The 22,879-nt window shown below is 39.6% G+C and overlaps 1 protein-coding gene across 3 annotated transcripts in view; it reads right to left on the bottom strand.

Annotated features, from left to right (window-relative positions):
• LOC106649885 (protein trachealess) overlaps positions 1 to 17,225 on the bottom strand; it is a 35,513-nt gene extending 18,288 nt beyond the window's left edge. For all 3 annotated transcript variants that reach the window (XM_014367604.2, XM_014367603.2, XM_023459882.1), the window contains exons 1-3: positions 16,953 to 17,225; positions 16,803 to 16,876; positions 218 to 456 (exon numbers count right to left, since the gene is read on the bottom strand). In XM_014367604.2, coding sequence (XP_014223090.2) covers positions 218 to 456; positions 16,803 to 16,843 — 280 coding nt within the window. In that variant the 5' untranslated portion in view covers positions 16,844 to 16,876; positions 16,953 to 17,225. The remainder of the gene's footprint in view (positions 1 to 217; positions 457 to 16,802; positions 16,877 to 16,952) is intronic.
• Positions 17,226 to 22,879: the final 5,654 nt, after the last annotated feature.

Raw genomic sequence — 22,879 nt, 5'->3', positions numbered from 1 at the left:
GCATCAGGCTTGCGTTGTTTTGATTACACAATAAGAAAATTGATTGATGATTTTTCTGGTAGATAGTGATATAATTGGTCTATGCTTTCATTAGTCGGAAAGTAGCAGCTGTTTTTAATTAGTTTTCATTATACTATCATTTATCAAATTATAAGTAAAAAATACGTCATTTTTCATTGTGAAATTAGAGTATTTAATGAAAAAAAGGTATGCTCACCTTTAACTGATTTGTTGGGTGGCGGTGTATCTCGACTCCATGGTGGATCGCCGTGACCCGAGAAGTCGCGTAATTTGAGGTAAGAAATTGTTAACCTAATTATAGAAGCTTTGTCCAGTTGTGACGTTATAGCTGCGGGCAAAGGCAGCATTTTTGCTAGCTCGTAGAACTCGAAGTTTTCTTTTCCACGACGTGACCTCGCTGCATCCCTGCTCTTCTCTTTCCTTAATTCGAGTATACTGTAAAAAATGAATAATTTGTTCATTATTTTTGGTTACCTCTTAAATTTAACATGAATTTATAATGATATTGTAAATATAATGTAATTCATTGAATGTTTTAAAATTAAATTTACATAAGAAAATATTTTTATGCAATAGCACGACGAAAAATGTCTTTTTTCGCACATTTTTTTAGTGCGCAAAAAACGTTTTTGGACACTTGTGTGCGGTAAAATGCCTCATTTCGACACTGGTGTGCGGTAAAATGCCTCATTTTGGACACGGGTGTGCGGTAAAACGCCCCATTTAAATGAACGTATTTTTCGCCTACTATTGCATAAAATTTTGTATGCAACACGTGCCCAGCTTTTTGCGCACAGTGTGCGGAAAAAACCCCCACTCGTGCCGGCATAGCCGGCACTCGTGTCTTTTTCCGCACACTCGTGCCCAAAAACGCCTTTTGGGCACTTGTTACATAAATAACTATTAAGATCCACTCTTTTTTTCTCGTATGGCTGCACATGATTTTATGAGTTTAGGGTTTAATGAAAATATTTCAAAATATTTTCTACGGATCTCCATGAATGGAAAAAAACATGTATGAAATTATTCAAGTTTTGATTATATCACAAGGCAGCAAAAATAAACCTTTTAATGTTTATACACACAACTGTTCATTATTCGCAAGCAGAGCTGTAGATACGCACCCTCCTGACGAGTGTCAATAGACTCGACGTCAGCGAGCAATTTCGATGTTTGCTAATCATATCTAAAATGATGCGCAATGCTATGCAAGTTGCATAGCGAGTTATGCACAAGCTCATTCGAAATGCATGCGACGCATTGATGGCCACGCCTACAAAGTCACGTTTCCGGTCGTGTCAGAGTGCGTCGAACCAATAGCCACGTTTGCCGCGATCGATAGCGAAAGGCATCAAAACGAAAACAGGCAAATCGCAGCTGCTTGTTTATCCATCCAAATTCGACAAAGTGAATAGTACATGTTTTCTTTAATAAAACAATGTAAGTAGAAATTGGTCACAGTTTTCGCTTCGTAGATTCGCTAATGAGCCAATACGTTGAGGTAAAACCCACCAAGGCTTTGAAAAATCAAGTTTACAAATAAGACAAGACAAAACGTTAATTTTTAAAGACATTTCGAGTAAAAGGATTGTAGGAGCGTTGGTCCGTGAAAGAAAAGATCATGAAGCGCGTCGAATAAAGAGAGAAGAGATCCCTGGCGCCTCGTCCGTTCACAATGGGCGAATATATTGGGCCGAAAAAAATGAGGTAGTACAATTAAAAGCGTCGTTTCGCAGATCCGCTGGCGCAGAGCATTGCGAGGCACGGCAAACTTGAGATCTCCCTATCCAGCAACGAAAGGGTTAAAAACAAGATGGCTTTTTATAGCCGTCTCATTAAGCTTAACGGCTGTAAAACGATGTTGGTCCTTGGACTGCCGAGTACTACCGAAGACGAACTAAGCTCCCGTGAGAGCTGAATAAAGAAGCAGAGGACGACGACTTGCAAGCAAGAGTCGCGGTCGCTTACCCACGAAAAAGATCACGAACAGGACAAAAGTCGTAAAGAAGTGAGGCGCCACCGCCTGGGAATCCGTGTAAAGCCTGCAAAGCGAGTACCGCGCGAGATCAAGAAAACGCGAAAAAGAAGCTGAACATGCTGATGCGAGTCTGGTGGGAGAGTGTACGGAGATGAAACGGCTTCAAAACAACGTTTCTTATGCGCGATCCCCGAGATAAGCGTAATACAATGAACTGAGAGTAAAATTATACCGCTAAGAAGCAAGCGAGTCCCGTCGCTCGTGAGCCGTCTCAGTGATAACACGTGTTTATAAACGCTCCGCGAATAATAGCCGATAAGGCGCGTACTCTCAGCTCGGGCTTATAAGCCCGAGTTATACGAGTTCCTACATAAATATTTAACCTAAAAACAAGTCTTCTTTGCTTTGCTACGGGCAAAAGCAATAAAGAAAATGGCTTTTCTTACCAAAAGTCCATTTTCACCAAACACAATTAACGAAAATGTTCAAATCAGTACTAGTTCAACAGTTCCAGTGTCAGTTAGTGAAAGTGACCAACCATCAGTGTCGAACCAAAGTAATGTGAAATATTCTCAAGTCGCAAAAAGTGATTCGTACCCTAAAAGAAACCAAGGAATTATCGTTGAATGTGCCGACGGAATTTCGCTTACTGAGTATACCTGTGCAATAGGAGATATCGTTGATCCAAAAAATGTTCTGTACTCCTCTCGAATTTCGAATAACAGAGTTTGCCTATACCTATCCAGTAAACAATTGGTGGACGAAGTCACAGACAAATTCGAGCACATCGTGATAAACAATATTAAAGTTCCCGTTCGGCCGCTAGTAGCAAAACTCCAAAAAGTCATTATTTCAAATGTCGCTCCTCCAATTCCTCACTACATACTACAAAACGCCCTAGAAAATCTGAACATCAAGTGTATTACTCCTATTGTCACCTTGAAAGCAGCCATCAATAAAGAAGGATATGGTCATGTCCTTAGTTCAAGAAGGCAAACCTACATTGATCCAAAAGATGCTTCAAAAATACCCGAATTCATCAAAATCGAACACGACGAGATCTCATACTATGTATACCCAAGTATAAATACATCAATAAGATGCTTCGCATGCAAAGCCGAAGGACACATTGCCAAACATTGTCCGTCTGCTACACACACACTAGGTCCTCTCTCTCAAATTCCAAGCCAGATCAGCAGTCAAAGCTCACAGTCAAACCTGCAAGATAACGTGAACAAATACACTCCAGAACATCTGCTTGAAACAGACGAAATACACGCTAACCACGCTGCAATACCTGATGAAAACATCTCTACGAGCGACCCAATGGAAACTGAAATAGCCCTCCCTTCTAAAGGAGAAAAACGAACCAGACTCGACACGGTGTCCTCTGAACATAGTGCAAATTCAGGTAAAAAAACAAATAAAGGCGAGCTAAAAATCACAAATATTAAAAAATTCAAAAAAATCGAGTCCAAAAAAGAAAAGCCAAATCTAAGAGAGCAATTACAGCCAGCTGAAAAATATTTGAATTCAAACTTAGAAAAATATCCCATAAACATTGAAGAACTCTCCAACTTTCTAAATGACTGCTTTGGTAAATCTAATATAAGCGAAATAGCTCAAAATTACTCTTCTAATCCGCAAAATCTCGTACTGATGCTTCAAGACGTTCACGAAAACATAAGCGACAGAAATCTTCGATCTCGAATCAACAGAATTCTCAAACGTTTGAATAACTCCTCCATTTCGTCTTCTGACGATGACTCTGATGAGTCAACGCGCAGTAACAACTAATTTCAATGGCGACTATCAAAACGAAGCTCACAAAACTGAAGATTATCTACTGGAACGCAAGGAGCTTTACGCAACGAAAATGTGAGCTTGAGCAACTTCTAAGAGACGACAAGCCGGACATCTTCATATGCGTGGAATCATGGCTTAACGAAAACCACAAAATAACTTATCCCGGCTACTTCGTCATAAGAAAAGACAGAAAGCACAACAAAGCAGGTGGTATAATCTTCCTACTTAAAAACTGTTTGTCATTAAAATTGCTAAGCACAAAGTCTCCAAATAGATCAGTTGAACTTCTAGGCATTTCCATTGACAGTGTTACCCCTCCTCTCGACATAATTGCTATTTACAGAACCCCGGGCATTTTACTTTCTCAACCTGATTGGGACACTGCACTAAATAATATCCAAAAAAATAGACATACGCTTTTTCTAGGCGACCTAAACGCTCACAATATAGCTTGGAATTGTAGATACGATGATCTTAACGGCACGCGATTATTAAACGCTATCGAAGCACGTGAACTTTTCATACACAATGACAATACTCACACATATATAGATATACATAGAAACACTAAATCAAATATTGACCTTGTAATATCCAGCTCAAATATATCAGACAAAGTTCACGTTGAGGTGTGTGATGAGACCTGGGGATCAGACCACTACCCGATTTATATCCACATCGATGCTGAAAAATTCTTTTATACAAAAAAAACATTTAAAATCAAATCTCGCAGAACTGATTGGCATGAGTTTCGAATACAGTTAGAATCCAAATTCCAAACATTTTTTTCTCCCCAATATACACAAAAATCTCCTAGTGAACAGTATCATGAATTTATGGAAATAATTACACAGTCCGTCAAAGATAGTACGCCAGGCTTTCAAAGAATACCAAGCAATTTCAAAAAAAGTAACCCAGTACCATGGTGGGATGATGAGTGCGCCAAGCTAAAACGCCTTCGCCGCGCCGCTTTCAAAAAGTGGGAATCTACCTTGGATCTCGATGATTTGATTAATTACAAAAAAACATGTGCCCAAATTAAAAAAAATTTCAAAAAAAAGAAAAAAGAGTGTTTCATAAGATTTGCGGAGAGCCTAGATTTTCATTCAAATTCTAAATACGTATGGGAAAAATGCAAAATTTTCAAAAATCGCTGGATCAAAACAGCACCTTCAAATCCAAATAACAATAAAGAAAAAGAAAAATATACTGAGATTGCACTGGACAAAATCAGCCCTCCTTCGGCAGAAACGGATCCCAATGCAATTCCCGACAGCCAACCAAATCCATTTTTTGACACCCCTTTCAGTTTTGCCGAATTCAATTTAGCCCTCGATCTTAAAAAAACAAGCTCATCCCCAGGGATGGATGGCATCGACTTTGAAATTCTAACTAATCTTCCTACAAAATACAAATTAATTTGCACAGACATTTTTAATTCGATGTTCACAGAAGGCGACTTCCCTACATCTTGGAAACACTCTTTTTTACATTTCATTCCAAAGTCAGACGGCAAAAATGTCAGACCCATAGCACTCACGTCTTGCCTATGTAAATTGTTTGAAACAATATTAAAAAACAGACTACAATGGTGGGTCGAGCACAAAAACATTCTCCCAGAAAATCAATACGGATTTCGAAAAGGAAAATCCACGACCGATAATATGCTAAATCTAGCTTTAAAAATCCAAGAAGCTTTCTTAGAAAAAAAAGACGTTCTCGCAGCATCGCTCGACGTGATGGGAGCTTTTGACAATATAAACATTGATATTCTCTTACAAAAATTATCAAAAATAGGTTGCTCATCCGCAACAATTAAGTTTATTCACTTCTTGACACATAAACGCAAAATATTCACAACCTCTTTACCTGAAAATACATTCAGACTAGTATACAAGGGCGTGCCTCAAGGAGGAGTATTAAGCCCATTGCTATATATAATCTACGTTTCCGATATTTCTCTTTGCCTCCAAAAAAGTATTTCCATTTCCCAGTTTGCTGACGATCTTTGTGTATACACCAAATGTGCTGATACATCTAGAGGAAAGAGCATACTACAGAAAGCCATAATTAAGCTAAAAAATAATTTACTTGACATAGGTCTCGACCTTGCAGAATCAAAAACTGTCTTTGTTCATTTCAACTTAAAAAACATTCCACCAGGCTCTTCTGAAATCCAAATAGAAAACTGCACCATAAAATCCAGCGAAAGCCTCAAATTTCTTGGCTTACACTTTGACTATAAACTAAACTTTGATATTCATCTTAATCACGTCCAAAAAAAATGCCACAGAGCTATGAACATACTAAGATTCCTCTGCAAGACCTGGTGGGGCTCCAGCCCAATAACACTCATAATACTATACAAAAGTTACATCCGATCTATCATTGATTACGGTCTACNATAGGTTTAAATAAAGCTCTAAAAAAAAAAAAAAAAAAAAAGCGAGTCCCGACGAAAAACGATCATTGTCGTCGATAAAATTCTAAGTCAACTTTGATAAATTTAGAGAAAATGTACATTCAAACTTATAAAGTTTGCCGAATGTCTCTGTGCATGAAAAAATACAACCTAATGTAAGGGTCACGAAGTCAGCGTGAAATAGGAAGCTCGTGCGACAAGTGTCTCCGTGCGCATAAGTACGCATTTGCTCGCACCCCCCGAGGGACAATAGAAGCTACTTTTCCTTGCCTTCTACCTTGCATCTACATCCATATCTGTACAGATATGTCAAAGGGCTGAGCTGACTTCAATTTGGAATTTTTATTATTTTATCGACAATCCCTTTCAATTCATTATTATTTTTTATAGCACGTCACTTCAACTTATTGTTTAATTTAGTAATTAATTAATCATACTTTTAATTTTACATTCCTCTTAGATTGATCGTACCACTGGTTTTAAACTTTTTTTTCAAATATGCCGGACCCTGAGTTTTTTTTACATAAAAATGTTGAGATGAGTTGGCAAACGGTTGAGTGACTGACTAAAAAATGTTACATGTAGTCTTGCTTCCCTCCAAATGTTTACATTTAATAATAATTTTGGAATATTTTCCAAAAGATGTCAACATTCTTTTTTATCAGTTTATTTTATGAGTCGAGTGATTTGGCAAGTGTTGTAATTGCAACTAAAATAACAAAGCTTGACGATCCAATAAAACTCTCGACATTTTGGCAAAAATACTGAGCGTGAAACTTGACACAAAGCTTTCATTCGTCTGCAGCGAATAGTATCTATACTATAGATCTAAAGATTGTCAGAACCCCCTATGATCTGAAAGAATGTAGAAGTAAACGGTAAAAGTTGGCAGCGGTGGCCAATGCGTTGACCGACTCTTAAAGTCAGGTTGCTTGGATGCAAAGAGTAACAAAAGAAAAACAGCCTTTTAATCGCTGACAATCAGAGTTTCTCAGGCTGACCATGAATCCCCGAAAATCAGGGCTTGGGGCCCCCTTTTTAAAGTCGAGATGTTGCACCCTTTTCAGTGGCCGAAACTCCCTCTAGCCGCACGACTGCTGTGGATCGCGTCGAGTGAGGCAAGCTCCGGCTATTCACTCCTCGCACCGAGCGCGAGCAACTTCGGCATATACAAGCGTAACATTCTGATTCAATTACAAAGACACGCGCGCGGCACCTGAGGGCACTACGACCCTGCACTTGGTCAGCCCAAGAGAAAAGTGTTCGCGTATACAGACAACGTGTGCGAGGGATAATCATCGCTCCCCTTACGCGTCGAGGCCTTTGCGCTGCAAAACCGGCCGATCCCTGGAGAGTCGTAGTCCGCACCTTCAATACAACCTTCCTAATGTTACGGCTCCGGTTTCGACATAATTTCCTTCGACCCTCCTACCCTTACACTTGCGCCTTTTTGTCCGGCCTATCAAGCCAATAAAATTTGAGCTGCGTCGAACTCTCTCTCAGAGAAGAAAAAACACTTTTGCGAATGCTACGCTACAAGACTCATTTATTACCTTATTTTTATTGCTTTTTCAAATAAAATTCCCGAGAAATAATGTATAATACAAAAGATGTTTTATTCTAGTTCTCTCAAAACAAGCCAAATCAACATTCAATATTTTTCTTCGCAGAAAAATGTCTATTTTCTTAAACACTTGATTGAAAATTTCAAATTTTTGTTCAAGTTTCAACATAAGCTTGCAAAGTTAAACCAAGAGAATATGAGATCAATACAAATTTGTAAATATCCGTAATAAATTTATAAATGCGGTTTGATGATGAAAAATAGCATTTAGATCAACATTTTCTTCAACTTGAAGCTATTTCCAAGCTTTTTAAAGTTACTGAACTTGGCTTTTTTAGAAAAAAGTTTCTTTGATCTCTTATACACATACCAACGAATAAAAATTTCATGGTCATCTGCTGGCTCACACCAAGTTCCCTAGTGTATTTATGGAAAGAAGGCGCGAAAAAGAAGCTGCGCGATTAAGCATAACCACGTTTGTCCGTCCGTAAGGGCTTCATACGTGTATGGATGAGTGACTGGGCGAATTCGACTGCCAAACGAGAGAAATTGACGAAAGAAAACGAGAGAGAGAGAAACTGAAAGAAAAGAAGTACGTAAGAGATCTAAGGGCGTCGAGCGATAACCTCGTCATGGTCCTGAATTATTGATGATGGAACTGTAGCACTTACCAATACTGAACTTCAGTATTACGTGCCAAACGATATAGAGTTCGTAAATATAGAAAAAAACTAGCATAAACTTAAAACTTGCCATCAACTTTACTTTTATTAAGTCGACGAAGTCTGAAAAAAGTCTTGAATTCATCACAGGTTACATAAAATAATGAAAAAAGTTAATTTGATTTTACATAGCATCTAATCAGACGTGATTTGAAATTAAATCTTAAGATAAAAAAATATTCTTGAATGTCCAATTTTTTATTGTTAATTGTGTTTATTCAACTTAAAAGTTGATTAAAGAAAATAAGAATTGTATGAAAAATATATTAAATATTAAAATATGTATTTGACAGTTAGAACATTTCAATTGTCACATGGAGTTCAGTAATTGTTAAAATTATCAGGTGTGTTATTTCTTAAAATTGTATAAACTTGTGTAACGTTGAAGTGCGTATACCAAATATAGATATCTTAGCTTCTTTAAAAGAGATATGAAATTTTATTTGTTCGCTTAATTTTCGGTTCAAAATGACATTGATCAGAATAAAAATGCAAAAAAGAGAATTATTTTGATAATGAATAACTGAGAATAAATATTATAAGTCTTAGCGTTTAATTTTTTAGATCGATATTTTTTTCTTATGCCATAAAAACTATTGTCTCAAGAAATTTCGAAAAAAAAGAAAAGCAAACGTGCATAGGTATTGGTGGTTTAGGTCGTAGCGATGATGGGTTAAAAGTTTGTCGATAGGTTTCTCACATTCACCGCTAAACTCGCCTGTCCGTGTATACAAAGTACAATGTAAACCTTAGCCTTATCCGTCCAGCTCAACTTCCGCGAACGTGATCCACTGTCCACGCTCAAGTTTAACTTTATTTCATTCGGTCACTGATCGGCACCTCGGCCGATGCCTAGTCTCGGATTGTGAATCACGTATTGTATGTGATTGTTGAATCATTACCGCAATCACTGGATGATAATTTTAGAATGCGATGATGATTGCTTTAAGGCATAGGCTGTAGTTTTTTTCTATTTCAGCACGCTTCAATAACGACAGGAAAAACGTAATAACTCGATTTCACCTTCTCTTGAGTCATCTCCGAGATAAGTTTGCAGGGACCTTATGAAAAAAAGTCAGCGTTCAATGGATAAGATTGCAATAATTGCGATAACACGCGATTATTACAATGTTACAAGCTGCGATAATGTAAGACACATCGTCGGCAGAGGAGCACGTCGGCGCGACGCGTCTCGAACGAGCTAAGCATTGGATTGATGAGAGAACGTCGAGTTGGCGCGCACATGCAGCCCAAGATAGAAAGTACATTCGATCATGGAAAGCGCGTGCGAATCGTAATCGAGTGTCCAACGCTCGGCGATCGGCCATTCTCGCAGTAACGAGTGAAGGAGAGAAAGAGAGAGAGAGAATAAGATGAAAAGAGTTGTTGACGGCTCCCTGGGTTGCCTCGTCAGCAGCAGCTCGTCGACAGCTCGAGTCTCGGCTCTCTTTACGGCCGCGGCGTGACGCGCTCGACTCATCGCACTCGAGGCACCGGTCACACCTATTCGCGCCCCCGCGCCTCGTATATACCGCACGGGGCAGATTCACGCTATTCCAACAGACCCATCAGAATTGTCCACCCTGCGTTATTCACGTGCAGCGGCTGCTCTCTTTTTCTCTTTCGCGTCGCATTGCCACAACTCGCACTGCTCTCCCAGGAGACACGCGCGCGGCTTTTACGTTCCTTTTTCGTTCTAGTTTTTTTTTTCCCTCTTTTTTTCTCGATAACGACGGACCGTTTACACCGTGGATTTTCGTTTCACTGGCGAATTTACGACGCCTCTGTTGTATATCAACTGCTTTAATCCAAATGTAGGATTTGAAAAGAACGCCAACTCGATAATTGCCCTAAACCATATTGTACTTTATCAAATTTATGGTTATTAACGTGTTTTTTGAATTACCACAAATTTTGAATTTGAAATTTTTAAAAATAAACTTTTATTTGCACGAATTATTGAAAAATTAAATAATTTTTGTACTTGTATCAATAATTAAAAATTTTCCAAATAATCTGATAAAATTAGATTCTCAATGTTACATCCGTTTATGAATGTAAGTTTTTGATTTCTCGGGTAAGATAGTGCAGTTAAAAGTTCTTTTAGTTATTAAATCAAGCTATCTTGATGTCCCATTCAAAATCTTGAGATAAGCATCTTGCACACTTTTTCTCATCGTTGAGCATTTTTAAATATAGTGTTGGCTACTTTGTCCAAAATATGGGAATCACCAAGATTATAATGTTTTAATTGTTTTTATGTTAATTGACAAAAATAAAGATCTTGTTTTAGAATTTTAATCACTCGAATGTTTCATTATGCGAACCAAGATCGAATACTTTGACAAGGGCGGGAATTTCGAATTAAGCGTTGGAATATTCACTTATATTATACGTTATTTCACACGAAGAAAAGAAATATCAGAGGCACATTAGTGAATTCTGCAAAAAGTAAGAGCTGATAAATATTGATGTAAAAAAGTGTCACATGCCCTGGTTCAAGAAGAGGAGCCTGGCTCTGTTTGTACGGCACGCAAAGATCAGCCGGCACGAACCAGGAGTGCGTGAAGGCGGGATTGATGTTGAGTGCCCCAGCAGAGCCTTGATGATGAGCCGAGCCGACCCCAACACCCACCGGGCTCTGCCTCTGGAATCCTCCGTAATCCATGGTCATCTGATACGGCAACATGCCCAGCTCAATTTCGTCGAGGATGGCACAATCTTTGAGTTCACACTGTTTACTTTACTAGCACATGGTCACCATAACTACTTATAAATATTTATATCACGAGTCAGTTTTATTACGATGAAGCAAAAACAAGAAAACTGGTAAAAACGTCAGCAGCAGCAGCTGGTCATATGATTGCAGAAAACCAACACGCGAGACGAAGAACCAGAAATATCGATACGAGCAGCAGAAGCAGCGGTAGCAAAAGCACGAAGAAGGGCACGGTTCACGTTGGCTCGCACACCGGGACTCGGCTAAGCATCTTCGAGATACTCGAGCCGCTCACGTGACGAGGAGAGACAAGGAGATCACTGCCGCGTCGCGAACGTGCGAGACGTGACTCGGGGATCGCAGGCCGAGACGAGGGAAAAAAAGCTCGATCTCGAGCTTAGCTCGGGCACGCGTCGAACGTAGCTGCGAGTGCGGGGGTGCGCGTGCCAGACCAGACTGTAAGCTCGTACCTGCGCGACGGACGGGCATAGCCGCAGCCGAGCTCGGCATACAGATAGCTAGGTGTAGGTAGTAGGTGTATAGAGCGAGAGGCGACGACGCGCCGCCCGCGACGGCTCCCCTACCAATGGCCACTTGGCGATGCGGCTCACGTGACCCTGGCGCCCGGCACCGAGTCCGCCCATCAGTCACGTAGCCGAGCCGCAGGAGGGGAGGCTCCTCCCCCTGCACCGCGCAAGCTATGCTGCTGCTGCTACGATATATCCAGCCGTCGCGTCTTTCCGCTTTTCGCCCCGATATATACCTGCGTGCGCCGTTGTTGCATCTGATATTACAAGAGCTCCATTCGGGTTATTGACTTTTCGGAAGGCAAAGCTTAACGAGCCGAGCTTGAGACGCTCCGACTCGATAATATGCAAGATTCTCGTGCCTCGCTTGACCGCATGCGGTCGCTGCTATTGAGTAAGGTTTCGTGATTCCTGAACCGATGCCTCGAGATTAAAGTGTGGCCTCTGCCGCGTAGAGCCGTTGTTTGATCATGTAGCTGATAACGACACTGCTCGTCGAGATTCTGCAAATGTATTACTTTTGTAATTTATACATCGTGACACTAACTTGGTCAACGCATCTCATCGTCTTTCCCCTTCTAGTATCCTACTGTTTCCTCTCGATTTTGATTATTTATTACTACCATGAAATTTAATTCAATACGGTGGTCGCAGTTTTTTTTCGACTCATGCGGACGTTTTTTTTTTTTAGTCAAAATTTCTTCGAGGACTTGTTTTTCTCAAGAAGCAATATTTCAATTTAGATGAAAAAGATCGAAAAATGTGTCCGGAATAAAGCTCCAAAAGATAATTGAGACAACTGGCGGTAGCATCGTGACTGCTCGGCTACTGTTTTCGACACTAAAGAAGGGAATCCTCGAATTATAAAAGAGACCACAGCGAGATTGAATGTATACCACTGTGTATATTGAGTAAGGCTCTGTGCGCGACACGTTTCGTACATGCGACTGCTTTCTTATTGATAATTCGGAATCACACGCGTGCGAAGCTTGTTTGCTAATCTATAAGTACGTGCCGAGGTACATACAGCCGCTCGATTCATGCATTATTCATGCTATCGCCGATGAAAACACTTGGTTGCTATTTTCACTCGTCTCTCCGCCGCGCACATACGCGCACGTAGCGTGAATTGTACATGTCTCTTCTTCAGGCTCTTCTTTTCTCACGCTTGACTAATTACAAGTTTGCGAGAAATTATTGATGCTTCAATTAGTCGCAGTCCAGTAGCAGATACATAAATTCTTTTTGCCTAAACGAACACTCTCAAACTTCTTAACTTGTAAAAATGATTAATGATTTGCAACATTTACATTTTTCGCCTCCATATAAATCCTATCTGTACGAAGCGGCAGTGGAATTTTTAATTATTCGCATTTGCTTGAGCCATTTTTGTGTGAACATTATTAACATAGAGAGGGTTAAAACAACTTTTTAGACAGTTTTTCTAATCTCAATTTGTAATAATAAGGCCAAAAAATTTTTTCCTAACAAAATCAATAAATCTTTTAAAGTCACATATGTTTTTTAGTCTTCTGGCTTCATATGTGTATCAACACGTATACGTGAATGCTTGCATACGAACACAAGCTCATCAACTCAACAGCGGGTCGAAAGGACCTATAAATCGACCTTCGAGCTTTGTGACAAAGTTAATCTCTCGTTGGTTTATTGATGTGATGTTAAACTAGGTCAAACAGGAATTTCGAGATTTAGTTCAAATTTTTTTTTAAATTTTATAAATAGTTATTTATTTACAATATTTAACAAATTTCAAGCTAAGATAAAAAAAATTTAATCTTTATCTTGAAAAAATACATTTGTAATTATTATTTTAATATTAAAGAGACGATATTAATCAAAGATTTTAAGATTTGTGATTTACAAGTTTAAGCAACAAAATAAAAAAAGTGACAGAAGAAATAAAAAGAAAGATAGACTGGTGCGTCGCTTTGCTACACACGAGAGAAGCTAATCTCATTGCAGATCGTTCAGACGTGTCGCAAACTTATCTACATAGTCAAAATTATGCTCGACTACAAGATTCTACTTTAGCGTGTATTTTTTCGTGTTAACATTTCAATTTGTACTAGACTCGCTGAAATTCGTAACACACTATGTTCCTTATAATGTTATGATATTTTTTCAAGAGTAAGCAACAAAAAATATTTAGTCCGTTAAATTAATGTTAATTATATAATAAAAATACCCAAAAAACATGTATCAGAAGAAAGTTTAATTCAAAATTTTCCGCTCATTTTAGTTTCACAGTTAATAATAGTTATTCTTGAGTGAATGGATAAAAAAAAAGCAAATTTGGTACATTTAATTTTTGTTTTAAATATTAAGCAGATGATGTTGAGGTACTTAATGAGTTGGGTCGGTAAATTTCAAACGGTAAAGAGGACATTGAATTTTTGTTATTTTTTTCTTCAGGTGAATTAACCTCTTTTCATCGTATACCTGTATACAAGCGTACGAGCAGAAGACGCAGGCATAAGGAACACTTTGCATGTAGCAGTACTTAGCATGCATCCTCAGATATGCCAAAGTCCTTATTGTGTCGTTGCACGTGATCATAATGTATAATAAACTCTGGCGTGAAGTATTGCTGTGAATTTGCGAACGATGGTATATACTTAGACGTCGTTCTTTGACTTTTTCTCTTCCTCTTTCTCTCTTTTTTTCTCGGTATTTTGATTTTTTATTTCGTGTATAGCTCGCGATAACTGCATCGTCGCGATGATGCGCTGCGACTTACACACATTGTGGCTGGCGTACACGTCTATATATTTACTGTATGGCAAGCGAGCGAGTTACGACAAAGTACCTGCATCTCTCCTGGCTTTCCAGGTATGAATACGTCATTTCGTCGAGCTGCTCAAGTCTTCGAGCTACCGCGCTGAAAGAGACTCGTTTTTCTTCTTTCCCTGTCGTGACACGCTAAGTATGATAGAACGTCGCTTATTCATCAACTCATATAAACACAAAAAGCCAGTATTAAGGCGCTCGGTGTCAAGCCGTTAAGACTTTTACATCATTCCGTTGTATTGAATTGGTAATGAATTTAAAGATGTTGCGAGACGCGTTCACACTTGCACAGAGTCCACGATCTTTCACTCCTTTTTTTTCTCTCTTCCTTTTTTCTCTATCTCTCTCTGTGCTCTCTCGGTCTTTCGCGCGAACTCGTAATACAACACCTTCGGCGCAAAAATATCGCGCTGAGAATTCGCCTTCCCGCTTCGCACGCGGGACCTATCTTTGTTCGAAATCTAAATGAGTCGGGCTGGTGCTCGGGAGCGCAGAGAGGAGCGGCTTTTGCGTACGCGCGCGCGAGCTCGGTCATTCGTTATGCGCTGCAACGGAAACGGCATCGCTCGCTCGCGCCGAGAGAATCGACGCCGGAGCTTATTTCCGAAAGTTTCGGAAGTCTCAATATCGCTGGAAACGAATCGGAATCAGGAGCTCGTTAAAACGAGCGAGAGAGAACGAGAGATTGTCTTTGCAAGGCTATTAGCTATATCGCGCTATTTCGCTCGCGGACTTGCTGCTCGTAAGTCTTGATGTGTACTAAAGGTCGAAATGTGTCCCTTTAACGCACGCCGCACTCGGGCGCTATACCGCAGGGACCTCAGGAATTAAGCGAGCCAAGAGCAGCAGTTTATTACCAGCACGTGGGAGTAGCTCGAGCTAGCGCGAGTATACTACAGCTCCGAGAGCGAGACGCAGTCGGGCAAGCGCAGGTACATATAGTCTAACTCACACCCTGAGACCCGAGCCACATATTATCTATTATAATTCGATAAAGTCTGCACCGATGGCTTTTTCGAGCTTATTTTCAAACTTGTTTGTTAATATTTTGTAATTAATTCACGATGAGAACTTTTCGAAATTTCAAATTTAACAAGGCAAACCGTTACATTACGAGCCCTTTCGAATAATTTCTCATTCAATTCCTGTTTGTGAAATTTTAATTTAAAAAAATGTACGTTACATTCGAATAAGAAAACTGTACAAGAGTAATAAAAGGGTAATTACAAAAAATGTCCGTACAATTGTAAATTACGAATAAATGTTCGATGTAAGATTAGGATAGTCGCTGGAATATATTATATCGTGGGCTCGAAAGTTATGAAGGGCAAGTCGTGTATACGGAGCTGGCGCGCCATATAGCTGCGTGTAACTACCCTCGAGTCATATATAGAACCTTGGTATTTAGTGGCGCGGCCCAAAGCAAAGGCATATATAAGTATATTAGGAGATAGACGCACAACTAACTGCCGGACCAATTAACTTTCAATTAGGCTACAGAGATAGCTCTTATCGCTCTGCTGCGAGGAGCGACTTTACTGGGGGTAACTCGCAGTCGCAGTTCCCTCCACTTTCTAAAGCTCGGCACTGCTCGCTGCCAAGATATACCTTTACCCCCTCTGTCTCACCGTAATATGTGCTGATGCACGAGAGTCGCTGGCGGAAAGGATTAAGATTCAAACGTCGCTGCGTTACATTGTTATGTTCGTGCGAGTTGTTACGTTGGCGCACCGTTGCTCTGGAATTCATACGCGTCGCTTTCGAGATTTCAGTGCGACCGACTTGCGACGCTATAAATGCTTCGTACACCACGTCGAGCTCGAAATTTCGGCATAATATGAGGTACAGTGCACAAAGTCTCGAATTTGAAAAAAAAGCGTTAACGGTTAACGAGCGAAAAGAAAAAGACATCGACTCGTTCGAATTGTTTCTTTGGCAATGCGTTGCGCAGCAGAGACACAAATGGGCTTTCGCGTGCGATTAACATGTATTCGATGCTTCGTGACCGTATTCACGTCGCGTAACGTACAGTGCTACAGCTTGGACAACGAACTCGGCACCGAACGAGACTGTTGATGCACTATAGTAAATTCGTTACTTTTGCATATTGGTAATATTTTTCAAATTGCGTCCTACAAGCACTCATCTTCTCCTCTCTGACCGTTATTCTTTCACTTCTTTATTATTGAATAGCAATGGCTACTGACCAACTCACACAGATACACTGATACTTACACGTATGCGTGTGTTTTGATGCTGCCGTACAACTTGGCCATCCTTTGTCCGGCTGCAGGTAGAACTTCACACAGCTATTGGTTGAAGTCGATTATTTTGGATTCAACGTTCAGTTATCAGTAGTTAGTATCAAATTTTGAATATACTCACACGTATGTACGAGTACTTCGTAGTATACGAGGGGACGTTACGAAACGATCGTGTGCACTGGTCGTTCGAATAAAACACTGCTTTACAAAAACACTATTTTACTGTTCACACATACAAAAAGTATAAACGAATTTTTAATATAATATATTATATCCAGTCGTATCGATAAAGAGAAAAGGCAAAACTCGAATTCTCGATAAAACGTCGCGTTCGAATATCGAGTCGCGCGAGCAACGTTCGAAGACGGCCGTTGCAGCTCTACGATGTCGCGCGGTCGGCCGACGCTTCGCTGTGTTCGTCTATCGTTGTTTTGGCGCGCACTTCTCTGTCGAGTCGCTACGCAGTCCTAGTGGGTCAACGATTTGTTTTGCTTATTCGGTCAGTTTAATTTGCTATACGTATATTATAGCAACTGTAACGTAACCGTCTATGCGTGTAACCGTCCGTGCGACTGCAGCTACGAAACGGAGCCGGCGCCATTTTTGTTACATTCGCATACCCATTATTTTCTAAAAAAACTGTAAATTGGCAGTCTATTGAGACTATTGGTATTTGTGTGTGTGTGTGTGTTTGTATTAGTAGTAATAGCAACCGTTAAAGTTTTAGTACGCGAGTTTTCGAATTCGATTTACTTGATGATTTCAAGTTCGATAGTCGCAATAACTATGGCCAAGCCGTTAAAATTTAAAAAGTCCTTTTTTAGTCTCGGTGTAAAGTAGTGTTTGCGCGTGTGTGTATGTGCATTGTGCACTAGTGAACTGTGAACGGTAGTGTTTTTGTTTTATATTCCGAGTTCAAAGAGGTGAATATTTTAGGTTAAAAAGGCGGTTCGGCATCGTTACAAGGTAGGAGCTCTTTGTATTGTAAAGATTCACTATAAATGAACAATCACAATAATCAAGTACTGCGCGAATTTTCCCATGTCATTATCATTGCCGTTTGCCTCCTGCCGACAGCTCCTGCCTATATACTTTTTTCATTTTCCTTTTCTTCTTCTTCTTCTTTTGGCCGCTCGTGCTTGTGTTCTCACCCCTGGGACGGGCTCGATTCTTCGTTAACATAGCATTCTCGTGCTCGAGGGTGCAGAAAAGACACCCCCCTTGGCTCGTGACCAAATTTTTTTTCGCCTTACTTCTTGACTGCGCGCGAGCGACTCGTGCTGCTGCTGCTGCTACTGTTGCTGCTGGCTCTCGCGTGCCACGGTACTGCCACTGCGGAGGAGTAGCTCGAGAGTCGAGATAAATAATAAGGGAATGAATTATCGTGCCGCGGCGCGAAATAAATGCTTGCTGCAAAGCGCCCACCGTAAAGCAACTATCTTTTTTCCTCGTTCTCCCGTCCCGTGCCGTGCGAAAGGCGCACATCCGCGGCAACTTCAACGCTCTTTCATTCGTCTTGAAGATAAACTCGCCGACATAATTTTATGTACTCTCGCTATGTAATTTTCCTCTTAATTTCGCACTACGATTATCTTTTAATTTCGTTTTCGCTTGGCATTTTTTTCACCCAAATTCATCGCTTTTTGCTCTCGGTGGATCAGCCACGCGCCGTTTTGATTAATTATTCGAGCTTCGCACGCGAATATCGTAATGAAATCGAGATCATACAAGCAATAAGCGTGTCGCGCGCGATCATGGCTTTCAGGCACACCGGCCTGTATACACGCTCAAATTAGATTAATGTGAACGAGACATTGATGTACGAGCCTCGAAAACACTAATACTGTTTTTTAGCTTGGAACCGAGCCGAGTCATATTGAAGGCATCTCGCTAACAGTATAAGCTCGCTATAATAGTCGAAAAAAGTCACTCCCGTAAATGATTATAGGCAGCTACGGGGACATATGAAGCTTGTATTCCTTCACTCCCCCTATATATATATTTGTGCAGTCGGGCTGTTCCGAAAGTTAGATATGGCCGTAATTTTTTTTCTTCTCGTGTCGAACAAGAAGAATGTCTTTTGCTGTTATGTTGCCTGGCTGTTACGAGGTGTCGTAACGATAATTGTTTTTTCGCCCAAGATTGACGCGCAACGTGTCCCGAAAGAAGCAGCACGAGCATCCGAAAATATCGTGTTTATTTGACAATCCACGATGATCATGGGGTCCTTTCGATCATTTGTTATATTATGAAGCAGTCGATTGTCTTGCAAAATGCAACGAATTCCCAGTACTCAAACTCTATACATGCGGCAATAACAGTTTAAAGATCGGAGCTAGCTATTCAGGCGGAGTGTGCGCATGAAGTGCGGTTAATCTAGCCAATTGAAATGCACGCAGGCACTTTGCTACTGCTGTTCGCTGTCGGCTACATGATTTCATGGAATAGCAAAATGTACATATCTGTACAAACAATCAACCTGTCAATTGGAATCCAGCTGTTACGCCTGATTCGTCCAGTCTGTGCACATACATAAAATCATGCAAATATAAATACAAATGCAAATACAAATAATACAAATGTAAATATGAAAATGAATAAATATCCGCGCGTGGATAAATACATATATACGCAAAAGCGAGATATATTTTTAGGATTTACGCCGGAACTTGCCTCGGTGACTTTGGCTTCTCTATTTATAAGGAAATAGAGAGCGATACAAAAGTAAATTAACGACCTCCGGATAAATATCTTTTTCTGACGCGAGCACTATTGTTTATTCTTTTCAATTTTAACTAGCTTTATTTAATAAGCAATCGAGATTCAATATTGTTTTGCGGCGTTACATATTTTTTGAATAGATACTGTCTTTTCAAAAATGATACGCCCATTAATTTCACCTGTGTTCGATATTCTCTAGATCATTATCAAGATCTATAATGCAGACGTTTAATAATATTCCAAAAATTAACATTTTAATGAGCGCGACGGTTTGATCGTTGGCAATTATTTGCAATAACGAAAACATTCAACGACACATATTATGCATGTAAAATATTTTTATTTGCGTTCATGATGTCGTTTTATGCGCAGCATCTTATTATGAATATTACGTGTCAATTGCTTCGAAGATTTTATTGCTGACATGATTCACGAGGCATGCCAGGCTTGTAAATGTCGGTTGCGCGCGAGCGCAGAAACCGGTACTGGTTATGAATTTCGAACAGAAGAAATGTTCGAGTTTGAAAAGCGATATCCTTTTTGATCCAAGCCCTATGTAAGCAAATAATTCGATGAAGTAAGCGTTTGGAAAAATAAGTGGAAAATGCGGAGGCCCATGAATAGGGAAAAAAGTTTCCTCGTATTTTGTGGGTTAATCCAGGTTCGTACAGTGTGTAGCACACATGCAGGAGTAAAGTCTGAGTATTTTCATGGACGCTGACGGAAGGGTCGAGGAAAAAGAAAAGAAAAAATAGCGGGTAGATTTCGGCGGGTAGCTGGAATCTGGTCGATCGGACGAGTCTCGCAGTTGATTAGACTCTATTTACTAGAGGCGAGTTTACTGACTTTCTCTCTCTCTTTTTCTTGCCAATGTATACATATATACGGCTACGGGTACGAGCGCTGCACATTGACAGCCTCTATCTCTTTCTGGCTCTGTCGTTGACTCGTTCAATCCCTTTGGCTTTCACCCTTGGATCCTTCCCTTTTTGGCCTATTTCACCCCCTTTGCGGCCAATCAAGCACCATAGACGAGCTACGCGTCTCCTCATTATACTTGTCGATATTCGTTTCATTGAAGTATACAGAGACACAGAGAGGGGCTACATAAATGTTATTCTCAGCCGACAACTTTCACCCTAACCCATATTACGTTATTTTCTTCATTTTCGAGTGTTGTTTTTACTAGAACAAAAAACGTTGACACTTCTTTTACTGATTTTACTCTCATTGTTTGCTCATTTTTCTTTAACTGTGTCTGTTTAAATCTAAAGCCACGGCATAAACTGTGTAAGGTAACACGGAAGAAAATAAGTCACAAAGTCTAATTACAATACACTGTAGGTAAATTCTGACTGATTAACGATTGAATTTCATCCTAAGCTTTTAAACTAATAAATACTTTCGTTTTATCGGCATGAAAATTATTTTAACAAAAAAATTATGCACATCAATGAATGTTGACATTAGCGTGAATTATATTTATGGTGTTTCTAATGCTCAGTCATTTACTGTTTAATCCCCCCTGATTCGTTTTCATAAAGACCCTATACAGTTTTTTGGTAAAATGCAAAAAGTTTGAAGTTTTCAAGTTGAACCAAAGTCAAAATAAATGACAGCATCGAAAAAACTTTTTTACCAGCGTAGCTACAGTTTGGAAATAAAAGGCCCGAATTGTACTAGCAGAAAGCGAAATAACAGGGTGTCGAACAGCCCCATCAGCGAAACGCGTGTCGCTGCCGCCACCGTCGACGTCGCGATGAACCGAACTATATAGGCAAAGGAGGAACAAGAACGTGAAGGCGCAAGCACAAGGGGGGGAATAATCAAAGCCCCTCCGGCGGTATTCGTTCAACTTTAAAATCGAATAATGCCTATTAAAATGACAATACGGCCACTCGTACACGGGACTTGGGTGACTAAACATTGCGCCGTAGCTTCGACTGTGTACGCTTTCGGCATTCCAAAATTACCATACGGGATCGGGTTACTGCCAATTGGTTTATTCGTGTACGCCACGCGCGCTCCTGCGGCTCTTATCTCTTTTGTGCCTTTCGCTGCCTCTTGCACTGGCTTCTTTTGCATACAGTGCAATCTCGAATTTTTACTCTTTATCTTCAATAAGCTACCGTATGTTAGCTTAATTAAGACTGACAGCTATCTTTTTGTTAGTACTAATTTCTTAGTAATCAATTAAAAGCTTCTTCGAGCTTATACTATTCGCATCGAAAATCTAATTTTAAAAATGTTAAGTTTTCAACATTAATATAACATTCTCTTTAGAATTGTTGAATAAATTTTTATTCTTGATTCAACATGGAAAATATCTATATCCCTTGATAAAGTGAAGAAATAAAATTCGTATACACATTTTTTAATTTTTTTTACCGAATGTTCGGTTTTTTTTTTTACTGAGTGTTCAATGGTTAGTGCTATGAATTAAACATTTTTAGTAGAATTTGTATTTTAAAGAAAGTAGTTACCACGCAAAGACTGATCTTTAATTTTAAAAATTCGTTCCAACTCATGCCAAATTCCATAATGTAGTTATTCATAGATAGTGTACCGAAAAAAGTAACTTTATTATTAAATAGCAATGCACGTTATACTCTGGTTTACTATATTTGCTACGTGATTAAGTATTTTCTTGTAAAGCGGTCCTGCGGGATTAAATGCGTGTCTGGTTTTGGATCTCGGTGTCGTATTCGGGGTAATGTATTTTAGAACTAGGGTTCAAAATATATAGGCCAACAGCTGATCACAGAGATGACATTTTTTTATTTTTTAGATATGAATTTATTTTAAATGTTCACTCTATAAACTTTCTTTCAGGTCTATAAAATTATTGATATAATATTTGTATTGAAATCATTTGTTTCTATTTTAATTTTCATCATAATTTTACGGAATGAAATGTAAACCCAATAAACAAAACAAGTTAGGTAATGCAGAAGATGATCTGAAAATCGACCACTTTAAAGTTCTACTTACGTTGTCAAAGCAAAATATGATCTAATGTATAGTAGACAACCGGATGCAAGGAATATAGGTATTGAAAAGTGTAAAGAAGAAAGGGAAGAGAGAGAGAGATAAGAGAGTGTATGTGCTTTATGTGTCCAAAAAAGAGGAAAGTCAGCGTCGAGCTGCTATGTGGCATTGGAGAAAGACAACCGACCAGACAGACAACGCACGAATAAAAAGCGAGAGAAAGAGAAACTCCCTCGATTTCGAAGGTATATTAGCATGCAACTCGCGAGACCGCATTTTTCGGGGGAGAGTCAAAGTACTGCAGAGAATACCAATAATAATATTACGCAGCTTTGACGT

Source organism: Trichogramma pretiosum, unplaced genomic scaffold (assembly GCF_000599845.2).
Source record: "Trichogramma pretiosum strain Unisexual culture from Peru unplaced genomic scaffold, Tpre_2.0 scaffold60, whole genome shotgun sequence".
Taxonomy (NCBI): Eukaryota; Metazoa; Arthropoda; class Insecta; order Hymenoptera; family Trichogrammatidae; genus Trichogramma; species Trichogramma pretiosum.
Note: the sequence above shows the minus strand (reverse complement) of the source record. Positions and strands in the feature narration are given on the sequence as shown.